Source organism: Micromys minutus, assembly GCF_963924665.1.
Source record: "Micromys minutus genome assembly, chromosome: 5".
Lineage (NCBI taxonomy): Eukaryota > Metazoa > Chordata > Mammalia > Rodentia > Muridae > Micromys > Micromys minutus.
Genome location: NC_137974.1, coordinates 311,056 through 327,625, shown reverse-complemented (window position 1 = coordinate 327,625; position 16,570 = coordinate 311,056). Strand labels below are relative to the sequence as shown.

The 16,570-nt window shown below is 48.0% G+C and overlaps 1 protein-coding gene across 3 annotated transcripts in view; it reads left to right on the top strand.

The window, feature by feature from the left end:
* Positions 1-234: 234 nt before the first annotated feature.
* SAMD4A (sterile alpha motif domain containing 4A) overlaps positions 235-16,570 on the top strand; it is a 205,736-nt gene continuing 189,400 nt past the window's right edge. For 2 of the 3 annotated variants that reach the window (XM_080916813.1, XM_080916812.1), the window contains exons 1-2: positions 235-484; positions 1,634-2,230. In XM_080916813.1, the coding sequence (XP_080772939.1) occupies positions 2,035-2,230 (196 nt within the window). In that variant the 5' untranslated portion in view covers positions 235-484; positions 1,634-2,034. Of the gene's footprint in view, positions 485-1,633; positions 2,231-2,421; positions 2,506-16,570 lie in introns of those variants that run through there. The other variant, XM_080916815.1, reaches the window with a different exon arrangement.

Here is a 16,570-nt window from a genome sequence, read left to right as displayed (position 1 = left end):
CCCCTTCCCCAAACTTCTGTGTTTCGCTAAGCAGATCCTCCAATCTGTGCTCTTCCGCTCCTCCCACTTGGCTCCCTCCTTCTCTATGGTCCGGGCTTAGGAATCCGTCCCTCCCCCTAACCCGCCGCCCGCTGGGCCCGGGGATCCTCCCCCCACCCCCCGACTCCCCCGCGCGCTGCCGCCGCCGCCCGGGTTCCTCTCCCCCCGCTCGGGCGCTCCCTGCCAAGCCCATGATGTAATGGTGTATGTTAATCAGTAGCATGTGGGGAGCTCCGGGTGGCTCAGTCCTTAGCGAGCAGACACTGGAGACAGCAGCGGCGGCAGCGATAGCGCCCCGAACCCGCAGCGCTGCCGTCTCCGCGCGCCGCCAGCCCCGACGGCATGGCCCTCAGCCCGCGCTCCGAGCGCCCTCAACCCCGCTGATTGCTGCTGCGGCCCCGGCCGGTGCTCAGGGCCCCGAGCCTCAGGGATGAGCTGCGTGGAGGTGAGCGTCCCTTCCCCAGCCTTGGGCGAGGCACCTAGCGGCCCCTCCGGCCCTTTCCCGGGGGCTTCGCTCTTCTACCCAGAAGTTGCTGGAGGCGAGCGGCCCCCAGAGAGTTGGGCTGTTAGTCTCTGCTCGCCGCGCCACGGGAACCGTTATGGCACCATAGAACCCCAAACCTAACTTTTCTTCTTTGAGGTCCTTGGGGGGCGTGTGCCGAAGGGAGGAACCTGCATTTCCCTCGGGGACCGCCCTGCCACCTGGGAAAGCCGTGCTACTGGCTCCCGCGGTCCCCGAGTAAGGCGTGCGCCCCCAACCGCAGCGCCTTGGGCCTGGGACCCGAAGGCGAGGACACTCCGGCCCGCAGGCAGCGGTGGGGACCGGGCAGGATGCCTAAACCACACGCGCGCGCACGAACGTCTGATCGCCGTGGGCTAAGCAGGCCCGGGGAAACCTCCCGGGTGGGCTGGCGCGGCGCTGGGGAGTGAGGGCTCGGATTGAGCCGCGCCGAGCTTTGGGTAGGGAGAGTTTATTTTTGTCTCGAGCTGTCGCTGCGGCTGCTCACGGCCTAAATCCAGAGGGGAGCCTGGCGGCGGAGATGCTGGCTGTTGCTGTAGATGGAGCTGCAGCCGTACGACTGCTTCTCCGGGAGGAGGAGGACGGAGGAGGGAGGGAGGGAGGGAGGGAAGAAACAGGGAGGAGGAGGAGGAGGGGGAGGAGGCTGGAACCTTGGTTGCCTCCGTCACCGCCTCTGCTTTGCATTAGCCCCCACCCCACCCCCGCGCCCCTTCGCAGCCGCATTGCAAGTTTTCAGCGCCGGGAGGATCTGTTGCTGGTGCTGGCATTCGCAGACACAGCCCCAGAGGCCACTCCGGGTGGGGCGTGCAGGGAGCACTTGCGGGTCACAGCCGCAGCAACAGGAAGCCGCGGGGTCTTCTCCCGCACCTGGAAGGAAGCCGTGCAATAGCTCAGCTCGCGCATCCGAGTGTGGAGGGGCCGGCTGGAATTTAGGGGACTTCCCTTCGCGGGACACCCCCCCCCCGTCTTGGCTTCCACACACACCCCCTACCGAGCTCCCTCTCACGCCCGGATCCCCCCAGACGCTCTGGTCCGCGTGCCGAGGTCTCACTGCAGCTCTTTCTGTCCTTTCAGTAGTGATTGCCGCTTGGGAATGCGGGTGTGAAGGGTCCGAGCTGCCGCCCAGCGGGGAGGAGACCCCAGGACGCCGGAAATCACCATCCTGAAGCTCTGAGAAAAAGGGAAAGCGCGATCTTCATTCAGTTTTGTGCCTTGTGAGGGATTTACATTTTTAATCGCTATTAAAAAGAAATCTCAGTGCTCCCGTCGTCTCTGGAGACTCAACCAGAACCACCGGAAGGTTGCTGAACCGATAGAGAGAGCGGCAGGAGCAGAGTCCGTACCTGCAGCGCCCGGGCACCGGAGACCTTGGAACCGGAACGCGTCTCGGGAGGCCGCGGGGCTGCGACTCCGCCAAACTTTGGGGCGGGCAGGAGCGCAGAGGGGCTTCGGAGACGGAGGGCGGCCCCCTAACCATGATGTTTCGCGACCAGGTCGGGGTGCTGGCGGGCTGGTTTAAGGGCTGGAACGAGTGCGAGCAGACTGTTGCGCTGCTGTCGCTGCTCAAGCGCGTGAGCCAGACCCAGGCCCGCTTCCTTCAGCTCTGCCTGGAGCACTCGCTGGCCGACTGCGCCGAGCTGCACGTCCTGGAAGGAGAGGCCAACAGCCCGGGTAAGTGCGCGGTCCTGGATCCCGCTGCTCCCGGGGAATCCAGTCTCCCCGCCTCCCGCCTGGGCTCCGCCCCCCCACCCCCGCCCTCCACTCCGCGGGGACCTGGTCCTCACTGGCCCTGGGGCTCCTAAGCATCTGCCTGGGACCAGATCCGTCTTCACTTCCCCTGTCTGCTTTGAGGCTTTGACCATTGTGAACTCCTTAGTCCATTCCGTGTGGTAGCTACGGTAGCATGAATGATTGATTTTTCTCTCCTGCGCTTTCCCTGGAAATAAGTAAGTCAGGTCACGTAGAGTCTGGATTTTCTGCTACCTCCCCCCCACCCCCAACTCCCGCTTCTTTCGGGTAACGTGGCTCGCTGGCTTTCAGCTCCGGACTGCCCCTTCAACCACCAAGCTCAGACAGCTGTAATAATACCTGAAATTCAATTTTATTATTTATTTTCCTTCAACCCCCCACGGATAGCACTGGCTTAGAGATTTGTCTTCCGAATAATGTGTAGGTGACGCTATAGGCTGTCAAAATGACATTTGCAGCATGGCTGTGATGTGGGTACATTTACTGGTCATGACGTTATCCGCATTGATAAGAAGATCTTGTGGGAAGACCAGGCAGCGATTGGGCTCCACAGCGTGTGGCTTTTGTTAGGAAACTTTAAGGAACAGAACAGAATTGTTTATTAGTAACCTTTTAGTATTTACAGTCAAAGCAACCACGACAGAAAGTAAATACAGTCGGAATGTCCAGTAGTTTGACATCTGCCGTTATGGGTGGTAACAGACTCAAACTGTATCCCTAGTATGGGTGGGGGGAGCGATGTGGGAGAACCTGGCGATTTGTTGCAGGGGAGGCAGGGAAATTCTTTGGTTTTTGCTGCTGCAGGAGGGTGAACAGAGCCCCCAGTGTTTACGCAGAGTAAAGAAGGCAGGGTCCTCTTCCAGCTGTTCCATGTTAGCTGCAAGTCTGCAAGACTCCCAAGGGCTGGGTTGCCATTTGTTGACAAGGTCCAGTCCAGGACAGTGGGGACTGGAGGCTGTTGAAGCGAGTGAGTCTTCAGGACAGCAGAGAAGGGCCTGTGGCTTCCTCATTCCTCCAGTCTGATACAGATGCTGAGCACGCCAGAATGGGATGTTTCCTTATATAGACTCCTAGGGTGGAAGTGGAAATCCTGCAGGCTTTTTCCTGACTGCGTCCAAAGAATTCCTAACTGGAGGGTCATTCTGAGGGGACGCCACCGAGCCCCAGCCTGGTAGCCCAGCCCAGCTACTCAAAAGGGCACAGTGGCCAGGCTCCCTTGCTTGAAGCTTGAGTTCCACATTTATAAATAGCTGAAGGCCAGCCTCTTTCCTCTGGGTGCAGAAACAAGACTGAAGTAACTTCTGCCCCTAATATCAAAGCCCAGCTTTTCACCTGCTACACTTGCTTCCTTGGAGTTGACAACAGGGTTTTGTAAACTTTCCCTTTTGTAGAATGCAGAGGATCTAAGTACAGCCATTTATGTCCAGTGCTTGACTTCAGCAAGCCAGGGACTGGTTAAGCTAACAATATGTTTTTATGTTAGTCAGGTGTTGGTCCAACATTTCTTCCTTTCGATAGTGGAGGGGATCCCCCCCCCCATATAGTAGCTGTCAAATCAGTAAGCAAAGCAATTAAATATATGAAATAGAAATAAGTGGCATTATTTAGGCATCTTATAATTTAACAAACAAAAGTATTAAAATTATGTCTGCCTTTGAGGCACATTTCATAGTTTTTCTCTTTTAAACTTAGAAATATTTATGCAAAATATCTACCAATTTGTGCTGCTAAATGATATAGAAATCTAAAACATAAAACCATTGCATATGATAGGAACCATTTTTCCAGTGTATGGGTTAATCTTTCAACCTAAATATTTCACCTGTCTAGAAACCCCTTTTCCTTGATTTGCTGTGTGTTGGAGCTGTTGAGGGAGCTGGGCATGGTTTCCAATCAGCAGATGGAAGGTAGAAAGTATCCATATGTGTCAAAGCAAACTTGTTGCACTTCTTGGCATTCAGCCAAGGGCAAGGAAGCAGGGGTAAAGTATCTGGTTAGCAGCCAGAGACCTAGTATAAAATATGTAGAAAACTTTGGCTTTGTGAAAGCACACTATTTTTCTAGATACATTTTTTTTTTTTCTAATACAGGACCTCTTTTAGCCCAGTCTGGTTTCAAACTTTCTGTGTTAGGTACCTTGAACTTCAAATCTTCCTAAGGGTTAGGACTAGAGGTGTGTACTTAGAGGTGTGTGCCTAGAGATGTGTGCCTAGAAGTGTGTGCCATCACTTTGGCTTATGTGGTTCTGGGGATTGAGCTCAGGGCCTCGTGTGTATGAGGTAAGCACCCTGTTGAACTGAATTACATCCCCAGGTGCATACAACCCTTCAACATTTTAAAACACCAATCCACACAGTCACACATTTAGAAGAGGGTGCAAGGCTTCTAAAGCCATCAGTGAAAAGTGACTCTAAATACAATAACATCCAGGAGAGGCAGAACAACTGTGTGTCTAGAATTGGATCCAAACCTGAAGCCTTGGGACTATTAAGGTAGGAACCCTTAACCAACTCTACAGTTATCCACGCATAATCATATAAACCAGTGACTACTGTCTAATGGTGGCAGCAACTAAATACCAAAAGGTGGTTTCCTTTAAAAATACTCCTCAAGAAGACAAGCAAATGCTGAGTGTGCATGAGGACTGTGTACACCGGAGGTGATTAACCTCCGGAGTGTTCTGGCTGTGCCGAGACTCATTCACTGCACGACTCAGATCTCCCATATCCTAGCTTTATTTTATTTTGTGATCAACAATTAAAATACACACACATTTCTTTAGAGGTTTGAAAACACTGTCAACGAGACTCGAATTTGTATCGGAGGCTTTGTTTTATTCTCAGAGGAAAAGCATTCCTGTGTGCTGACGTGAAGTAGCTGCCTGTTGAACGTGGTTCACTGGCAATCTGCGCAAGTGCTTCAACGCCAGCTTTTCACTCTCTCAGCCTGATTAAGAATCTAGTGCTTCACTGGCTTAGTTTTTACCTCAGGTTCATGGCCGCCAGAGAGCCAAGGGAAGTGGCTGACTCAGTTTCTACTGTGGTCTTGCTGTGGAATGCTCCCAAAGGTCTGTGTGCTAAAGGCTTGGATTCCAGAGTCTGGTGGGAGGCTTCAAAGAGAGGGTAGTAAGGCCTGCCCCTTCTTGGCTCTCTGCTCTTTCCTTTGCCAAGGGTCCAAGGCAAAGCTCTATGAGCCAGAGCAAACCCTTTCTCTTTGTAAATTGATTGCTGCTGGTACTGTTTGTTGCAGTCACAGAAAGCTGACTAATGTAGTTAGTTCTCTTTTGTGTATGACTCTTTTCTTTTGCACTCCAGACTCAGTCAAGGATGGCAGTCACATCCCCTCTCTAAGTAACAGTTTATTTCCAGAACCCTCAGGACCTTCAGTAAGGGCCAAGTGCGAACTAGTTCAGGGTCACTTTCTGAGACAATCAGGTACTTCAACACTAACATAATGGCAGAAGTGAAATTCCACAACTTCACTTGAAGTTTTGCAAAAAAGAAGAAAAAAGATCGTGTGGCATTGCTCATGACTTTTTGTCATTTGTACTCGGATTACATTTGTTGGTGAAAAGCGTGTGATAAATCAAGATCTACAAGCTAACCCGTAAAGACTTAAAAAAAAAAATTGTTAGCGCTCTGCTGCATATACACCCACCTGCCTGAAGAGGGCATCAGATCCCATTACAGACGGTTGTGAGCCACCATGTGGCTGGTGGGAATTCAACTCAGGACCCCTGGAAGAGCTGTCAGTGCTCTTAACCACTGAGCCACCTCTCCAGCCCTCATAAACACCCTTATTCACTAATTGCATATATTCTGAGGGGACATATTATGTACATGTTATGGGTGCTTGTAGTAAGTTAATATCTAAAAGAAAGATGGTTGCTTGCCTATAATTGAACACTAGAGACTTCCAGGTTATTGGGAGTGGCAGGGCTTGAGATGAGACTGGCTGAAGGTTGGAGGTTTTATGACTTTGCTGTTTTCTATTCCCACTTGACTTCTCATACCCCAAATGGGGTAAAAGGAGAACAGCAGAGGTTTTCTTGATAACATGATATTATTTATAGTTTTTCTGTTCACTTATTCATTCAACAAACATTTTAAGACTGCCTGCCATTTTTCTGGCCCAGTGCTATGCAGCAAGAATGCAGATATAACCCTCTGTGTTCCGGTGCCTGGCACATGATAGGTACTTTCCGTGTTGAATAACTAGTTCACTGGCCTGCTGGAGCACAGATATAGTCATAGAACACATGGGAGAGGTGGGCTGGGGCAGCGCAGGAGAGGCTGCCCCTAGAAATGCTGTGTGTGCCTGGCGTGGCCGGCCCTGGAATTCAGAACTCATTCCACAGAGGGGACTGAAAGCCCTGGGGGACTCATGTGCAGGGTATGCTGGGAAGAAAGAGGGAAGGGGATCAGTGATAGGAGGGATGTGGTGGCACAATATCATAGATTGTATGGTGTGTTTGAGGTGTCCATGTGTCGTGGGTGGCATGTGGATGTGTGGTATATACAACATGCATGTATGGTGTGTGGGTGTGTGTGTGTGAGTAGTGTGATGTGTGGATTTGTACATGGAATAGATAGGGTAGTGTGTGTGTGTGTGTGTGTGTGTGTGTGTGTGTGTAGTATGCATATATAGCATGTGTTATATAGATACGAAACATTTTAGGGCATGGTACATGTGGTGTCCTAGTGTAGCTGGCATATTTAGTGTGTGGCATATTGATAGTATTGTGTATATTTGTATATGTGATATATATGACTGGTCTGTGGTTGTGTATGGTATACATATGATGCGTGTGATGTGTGTGTATTATGTATAGTACAGGGTATAAATGGTGTGGCCTTTATGTTTACGTGTATAGTGTAGATAGTATAGTGTATATGGTGGATGTATGCTGTATGTACATGGGTTGTATGATGTGTGGTTGTATGAGTGGCATGTAGGAATGTGGATACACACACATGCATATGTGCACACACTATGGGAGTGAGTAGTGGGTCTGTGGATATGCTGAGGCATGGATGTTGTGTGTGTGTGTAGGATGTATGTATGGTGTGTGGAAGGCAGTATTGTGCTATGTGGCTATATATGTGTATGGTTTAGGTAATATGGTATGTGCAAGGTGTGGGTCTGTGTGTGCTCAGGGTTGTGCTTGTCTTTCTGTGTTGCTACAGTTGTGGGGAGAAGATGGCCTGGAGTATGTGCTCCTCCCCTGAGAGACAGAATCGGGGAAGAGAGGCAACTTGACCCTGGCAGTTTCCATTGCTGCCTCTGTCAGCACCAGTGTGAAGGATAGAAAGAAGGACTGAGCTGGAAGGAAAGAAAAGGCATTGTCCCCAAGCTCCTTCGTTGGGACCACAGGCGGACGGAAGTTGTAGAGGGTTCTCGGACTGCAGATTTGGGATCTGTGACAGGATGACTAAGTCAATTTCCGAGCTTCAGTTTTCTCATGATGATGGTGGTAAACCTCATTGTTCATTGTCTACAAGCTCCTGGTTCGTGGTCTAACAAAGCTCTATTTTATCCTTCAGGTTTGAACTTGTTTTTCATTATAGGGAACTGGCACATTACTGTCTTCCTCAACGAAGACCTTTGCATTTAAAAATTATCAAGGAGATGTTAGAGCCAACTGCAAAAGATGTCACCAACACAACGGCCTTTTGTGTTCTAACTTGGTCATCCTAAAAATTGCAACCCCAACTTAATTTTCCCAAGTAAATGATCAATGTTTTTTTTTTCTTCAGTTGGTGAATGTGAAAAGAATTCATTAGATTGAGTGAATATACAGATGGAGCTTCTGTATAATAATATGCTGTTCAGGTAGGATGTTGTCATCATCTCTGGGTTGGTCTGGAATAGGCCAGCAAGTTACAGCTGCAGATTGTAGCCAGTGCTACGGCTCACCCCCTGTGCTGTGCATGACTTGGATTTGGTTGTTTGCTGTGGGTGACTGCTTGGCATCAGCTACTAGAATATGTTAGAATCCACCCCATCAAAGCAAATACAGGACAGACTTCACAGCAGTAAGCTGGCTTGTTCATGACTCTATAAACAAGAGAGGGCAAACTGAAGGCTGGGAGGGCTGAGAAGCAGCTGAAAGTTCCCAGAGTCCTGCAGATGTGTTGTTCTGAGAAGAGGAGGCGAGGTGGTCAGTCACCCCAAGTGCTCATGTCACTTAACTTCTCTGGCAAAATAGGGAGGGCGGAACTTCTGGTCATTCTTAATAGAATCACTTGAGTTTTTAGCCTGGTTCTGCCCTTTCATCCCTCCTAACGATTCCTCCTGAGGCCTGGCTGAACTCATTCTTCACTCATAGATTGAGATGCCGAATCAGGCGTCTCTTCTGAGCTATTTTTTGCTTCTCTGGAAGCTGCCTGAGGCAGGATTCTCCCAAAGAAAGCAGAACTTTCAGAACTAGAATGAGTGTTCTCTCTTAGTATGCAGATCAAGACACAGGCTCTGTCCTACGGCCCGCAGCCCCAGAGCCAGTGTGGAGCTCCCAGAAACTGACTTGCTCTCAGACTTCTTACATCTCAGAAGTCACTCCAAATATCAACATATACAGTTGTACCATTTTAGTTTACTTGGTAAGGGTTAATGATTCTGTGGCTTCTCCTGTACAACAGATATTACCATTTGGGTGCTACGAAGATATGAGTACATAATAATAATCCGTGGGACAAGGGCTCATCAGGACACGCAAACTCCCCCACTACTCAAGAGCTGGGTGCTTTGCCAAGAAGTGGAGTAATTTATCTCAAGGAGCTTCCACTCAACATGTGGATGGAAAACAAACACAAATGTAATAGTTACACCGCATACAGCTGCTCCGGGCTGTGATTCTAGTGTCAGAACCAGACTAGATTGACTGAAGGGGCAGGAGCTGGGCGGTTTGCACAATGGAAGAAAATGAACGGGTGATGGTATCATAAATGTAACATCTGAAAGATGTGCCTCAATGCTCATGAGACACTGGCCTCTTTTAGTGTGTGTGATGCCGATTTCACTCGGGAAATCACACACAGGAAGGGAGACTCCCTGTACGCGCCACACAAGGGGCAGGCATCGCAGCCATTAATGGTTGAGCACAGGAGAGGGGGAGGTTCTGGGTTAGTCCAGACAGTCGTCATTTCAAAGGTATTTACATGTAGGAAAACAAAACCAAACATCTGATCCTATAATACTTTTCTCCAAACGTCCAGGAAAGTCTGACATGTCAATGATCATGACAGGTTGTGGCTCCTCACAGTGTGACACTTTCAGGGGACATTGTTTACAACCTCATATGAAGCACCAGCTTCTAAAACATTGCTCAGAAAAGATGAAGGGGTGTAAGCTTGTCTTTCTCCAAGTTTCATGTACAGACAAATTCATTCTGGGGGCTTGACACAGACCTTCCGATTAAGGGTGTCGTGCAGACCCTTGTTTGTTTTGTGTTCCCCCTGTTCATGTTGGGGCTGGAGGTCTGAGGATCTGACTTTGAGCAGAGGGAACACAGGCTTAGAGAGGGGACGTAATGCTGAGGTGGTGGTTTGATGCAGTGACATTCAGGCTGTGGGCGTGTCTCATCAGATTTTGGTTTGCACATGTAAACTTACACTGAAGTTTGTTGGGAATGGATGCTCCTGTGCTAATGGATGTTTGAACGGATGCTAATGGTGGTTTTCTCAGACTCTGTGAAGGAACGTGGGTTGGCAGTCATGAACAGCTTGTCTGGGATTGGGACTGGGATTTTATCATCTCAACTTCCGCCCAGCATCATTCTGCTTGGGTCTTTGTTCGAGCGCATGGTGTAAAGAGACCACTTGGCTCTGTGTTGGTTGGATGAGGGTCATCGTTCTTTTGACAATTTGTACTTGCTGTGTGAGAAAAAGGTGACTTACTGAGTCTTTTAGGGTAGTGTCACCAGTCGAATGAAGACAGTCCTTTCCTTTGGTGATAGTCATCTTTGGGAGGTAAGAGTAGAAGAGAAAGGTCAGACTGTGCTGTGGTCAGTTGTAAGTAGAAATCCACACGCTGGCTCCCCAGGCCTGAAACAAATCCCCAGAGGTTGTTGGCTCCAAGAGTATATTATAGTACATCCACCAGTGGTGTTAAGGCTCTCATACAATGGAACTGCTGGCCTGAAATTCTCAAGCACGATTTAGACACACAGGCACCAAGCCAGGACCGCTTTCATCTTTTACTGCAATCCCCCTACACCACCGACCTTTTTATGTATGGGTTTTCAGCCATCATTCACTGCCTGATTCTTGGACACAGATTGAAGTGAGCCCACCTTTGAGGCAGGCAGAGCTGGAGTTCCACATTGGCACTTCCCTGAGCCTTTTGGATTGATACTGCTTGAATTTCCAAGTACTCTGGTGACCTTCTCCAGGGACCCTCACGTTTGTCATGACCCTGATGACACATATTGGGAATGGCTTCTGGGTCAATCAAAGCAGTCATGGTTCCAAATATATTTACGTGTAAGAAAACAAGATGTATAACTATCCCCCCACCCCCATCATCAGGGGCATAGAAAACAAGGCTCCTGAAAAGATACAGTTTTTCACATTTTCATTTTTCCTCATGCTGGGGGACTGCAAGGACAAGCTACAAGAATGTGAATTCAAGAGGCCAAATAGGGACCTCTTTCCACTTCCACAGTGTTCTTACTTATACCGCAGACAGCAGAATTTTGGAAATGGCATATCCTGATCTGTCAGGAGAGTCTGTTACATGGCCAAGCACTGGACACATCCCTGTCTGTGCATGGGCACTGGTGTGTCACTGCAGTGGTCAAGAGTGTCACTACAGTGATTCTACAAACATACTTTCGAAGTTTTGAAGAGGAGCCGGAGGAACAGAGGCAGTTATCAAAGCCACCGCAGGGACTGTTTCAGTTTGCAAAGGGCAAAGGAAGAGGGTCGAACCTGATGGCCTAAACCTGTAATCCCAGTACCCAGGAGGCCAGAGCTGGAAGAATGGAGATTTAAGGCTAGCCTGGGCTACCTGGTCATCTCCTCTATTCAACAGAACAGGGGGAGGAGGACTAAGAAGCAGAGGGAGAGGGAGGCTCTGTGCATTGCAGGGATTGTTATGGTGGAGGTTTTCTTGTACAGTGTAACAGAGGGGCACTCACAGCATGGTCTGTGCAGCTGGAGAGAGGGCTGAGGCCATGAAGTGATGCTTGTACAAACATGAGATCCTGGGTTCCCAGACTGGGAGGAGGAGATAGACAGACCCAAGGGATGCCTGGCTTTCCAGGTTTAGTTAGAGAACCTGTCCCTTTCCTATCTACCCCAAAAGGCAGAGAGTGATAGAGGAAGACATCAACACATAATGTTGACCTCTAGCCTCTGCATGTGCACACACACACACACACACACACACACACACACACACACCACACACACACACAAACACAAAACACACACACACACACACACACACACACCACACACACACCACACACACACATACACACACACACACACCCACACACCACACACACCCACACACACACCCACACAACATACACCACATACACACACACCACACACACCACACCACATACACACACACCACATACACACACATATACCACACCCACACCCACACACCACATACACCACACACACACACCACATACACCACATACACACACACACACCCACACACCACACCACACACACCACACACACACACACACCACACACCCACACCACATACACCACATACACACACACACACCCACACACCACACCACACACACCACATACACACACACACACCACACACCACATACACACACACACACACACACCACATACACACACCACATACACACACACACACACACACACCACATACACACACATATACCACACAAACACACACACACACACCACATACACACACACACCACATACACACACACACCACATACACACATATACCACACAAACACACACACACACACACACCATATATACACACACACACCACATACACACACACCACATACACACACATACACCACACAAACACACACACACATACACACACACACACACACACACACACACACTCTGATTTGTAAGCATTGGGTGCAGAAATAGGGACAGCTTGAGTTTTCTAAGAATGTTAATGTCCTTTTTCTTTTGATTGTAAATTGGTGGGCAAGAGGGAAGAAACAAGCAGTCTCTGAGAGACTGCTTTATTGGGGCAGTCACAGTTGGTGGGTGTCTCTTATTTAAGTTGTAACATAGCATTGACAAAGCCCCTATTTCTTGGTGAGTCAAATAAGAAGTTGGGGGCTGGGTGATGGGTCTTAGTGTGTGGCCTTAGAATGGCTTCAGTGATTGACAGGCTTGGTTCTGGGGGCTGTCAGCGAAGGGAGGTCTTTGCTTCAGTGCCTCAGGGTTTATGTTCAGTATCATTGTTCTACCAAAGCAGTCTGGCTTAGCCCAGGGACCCCAGCAAAACAGAGTCCAAGGCAATGGCTGGTCATACAGATGTTTTATTTTGGGCACTGATCTGAGGCGATAAGAAGAAGATTCAGGCAGAGAGAAGTGACAGAGAACCTGGCTGCACTACAATGGAGCTGCTCATGGCCTAGGGCAGTGAGAACTTCTTTCCCCTGATAGGCTCCAAGGAGCCATGTGGCATGTGCTTTATAAGTGTGACCCTGAATGGTTGGGTGTAATAGAAATAGCTCTGCATTGGCATTCCTAAAACCTTAGGGGAGGCGTCGCTCATCAATAGCAGTCAGGACGGACTTGGAGCGCGAGTACTGTCACAGTGTGCTCACCTCCAGCTAAACTCAACACAGTTGTTATATTCAGAAGACTTATGCCCCGTTGGCCAGACTCTCTCTCTGGAGATGAGGTTCAGTTCTGGATGCACACTGTGAAGAGATTCGTGAATTAGGATGTGGCCAGGGGAGACAGGGTGGCAAGAAAACCTACTTGAAAACCCAGGAGACTGAGAAGAAGGTGAGCTGGGGACTGTTTGTGGTTGGCCATTGGAGTAGAAGAGTTGAATTTTCTATCTGTATAGCAGCCGACTCAAAATAATGGACAAGTATCCTGATTAGAGATGCCCAGACCCTGTGGATACACTAAAGCGGAAACTGGGTTTCAACAGAGGAAGAGGAGACTTGGGCTGGGCAAAGAATCATGCTTCTAACCATGATGGGCTCTTACTTAATAAGCACCTGCCCTGTGCCAAGCATATTTCTGAGTTACTCACCCACAGTACCTCAACCACTTATGAGATGGGGGCATGCTGCCATTAGTGCACTTAGAAAAAATATAGAGAACCTCTGCATCTCTCTGCTGCAGGAACCCAGGTTTATTTATTAAGAAAAGAAGCTGTGCTCTTTTGGGTGACTTCTAAAGTCCCTTCTGAGTTAAAGATTCTATAACTTTTATGAGTTGTCAGGAATGAAGAATAGAGGGAGCGACTGTTGTGGAGGAAGAGGAGGACAGTGGGGAGGGGCAGGCTCAAAGAACACATGAGCTTTGTTCAACGACATCTGGTATATTTCTGCTATTCTTCTGTGTGGTTTGGGCACTGATGTGTGGCTTGCTATTGGTGAATTACACCTCTAGAGCAATTTTGTCTTATTTTGAAGTAGGCAGTGAGGCAAGCTAGGTCAGCTTGATGAACAGAGCTGCCACATTTAAGGAAGGATGTAATGAGATGAATGGAATATTGTTGCCTTTGCTCAAAGCTTTTGAGCTTTCGCAGCATGTCAGGGTTGGGCTTCTGGATGAGGAATACTCAACCCAAACTTGTGTCTCCCCTCCCGCTTCCGATTCTCTTTTTTATTTCTCTTAGCACTTTGTGTGTGCTGAGCACTGGTAGATACAAACTCTCTCCAATTATGGAATGGATGAATGGCACCAGGAGCGGAGCCAGTGGTGGGAGATTAAAGCAATTTATTACAGTAGATAATGCACTCAGCTCACACAGGACGCTCGTGCACAGGAAGTGCCTAGCTGCGGTCTAACACTTCTATCATATAAGCATGGAAGCTTAGGGTTCAAGTGCTTGGATAGGTGGCTGAGGTAACCAGGGTGCTTCTGAATTCCCATGTTAAATGTGCTCTTCCACGGATGCTGAAGATCTTTCTGATATTTAAGAGAAATAAAAACATTGGGTTTTAAGAGAAAAAAATGGCAACTGGGTCTGGAGTTATAGCTTATTTTGAATTATATAAGGGAGGTCTTGGGTTCAATCCCCAGCATAAATAAATAAGAAAAATACTTTAGAATTTGTAATGCTAGCCTTTAAATATTTTCTGTAATGTTTTAGATGTTTAAGTTAGGGTACATTATTTGGACTTGTCCACTTCAGGGTCCCTCTGGGTGTTCCATTTTTATCTGGTGTACCTTGGTCTCTTTTTCAGTAATCTTTCTCTTCTTCTTCCTCCTTCCCTTTCTTCTCTCTTTTTTCCTTTTCAAAATTTTTTATTAATTAATTTATTTTATAAAACATTATTATAGCTCACAAAATTTGTCACATAATAATATATGATGAGTTCACTTTTTTTTCTTTTTCTTTCTTTTTTCTTTTTTTTTTTCTAAGAAGAACTGAGGCTTTCACATTTTGGTCTTTCTTCTTTTTGAGCTTCATGCGGTCTGTGGGTTGTTTCTTGGGTATTCAGAGCTTTCTGGGGTTAGTATCCACTTATCAGTGAATGCATACCGTGTGTGTTCTTTTGTGACTGGGTTCCCTCACTCAGGATGATAGTCTCTAGTTTCATCCATTTGCCCAGGAATTTCTTCTTCTCTTTTAATGTAAAAGGTATCCTTCCTTAAGGGGAAAGGATGCTTCTGCTACCTGTGCATGGGTGGCAGGACTTTGAGGGAAAACAGGCTTTGCAAGTGGGAATGTGTTACTCAATAGTGCAGGAGCCCTTGACTTTGACAAAGTAGGAATGGCCAGCTTAGATTAAGATCTCTTTAGGTCCTGGGATGCAAAGGTTTTTAGGGCCTAGCTCGAGGACTATTAATCAAAAGGGACTCTCCTCTTGCCTGTAAATGGTGAGGCATTTCTGAGTATTAATTTACAAGACATGTTACAGAAACAGCTGGTCAAGACCTTTTCTGCTTCAGCCTTTTGTCGAAGATTTGGGAAGACAGTCAGTCCAAGGTCAGCTATGGGCACCTGTTTGTAGGAAAAGGGGCTGCTGCTATTCCCAGTTGCTTTCTAAGCACCTGTGACCTAGGTTTTGATGTCTGACTCTTGCCACGCTGGACACCTTTTTATACTGGGAATGGGAGACTCTGCTTACCACATTTCAAAGGCGACCGTCATAAACTGATCTTGAGGTCCTCCGTTCATAGTAAACTGAAGATGTGTTTGTGTGTGCACATTTGTGCATGTGTGTCTGCATGCATGTGCACATGTTTTGTGGTGTGTTGTATGTCTTCCTTCACATCCCCATCTCCATCGCCTTTTTTGAAGGCAAGGTCTCTTACTGAGCCTAGAGCTACAGACTGAGATAGACTGGTTAGCCAATGAGTTCCTGGTATCCATCTGTCTATGACCCCCAGCATGAAGATTCCAGACGTGTACCACTGAGCCAGCTTTTTAATGTGGGTGCTGCAAATCTGGACTCGGGTCTTTGGGTTTTCACAGCAAGCTCCACTGTACTGTCTCCCCAGTTCCCGCAGGTTTTATTTTTATTGGATGACAACTAGCAGTCATATTTTGAATTTGCAGAGTGGTGTGTAGGAAGGTTTGGCTGGATTTTAGCATGTTTTATCCACAGTTCCAGTAATGTCCTCTGGGTTTATGCAAAGTCTGACTCAGCCATTCTGAAGTTAGCCTAGATCCCAGCAGGAATTGGGTGTCACTCATGACTGCCTGCTGTTGTGGGAGGGGATTTCATCTACTGCATGGGCACATACTGACTAGGGGTTTATTTGTGTGGGGATGTGGATGTAGTCGACCCCCAGCTCCTTGTCAGTGTGCCTCATCTTGCATGTACCTCTAGAACTGGTTCTGTCCACTATAGTTTGCCTTCCTTGGGTCCTAGTTCTTCTCCCATTGTCTTATAACATATCTGGCATGCAGAGGGTCTCACAGGGTCTCACTATACACCTTTGTCTGGGCTGGAACCTAAAGGACATTTTTTGTTGTTGTTGTTATTGTTTTTTTAAAGATTTACTTATTATATTTAAGTACACAGTTGCTGTCTTCAGACACACCAGAAGAGGGCATCAAACCTCATTACCGATTGTTGTGAGCCGCCAT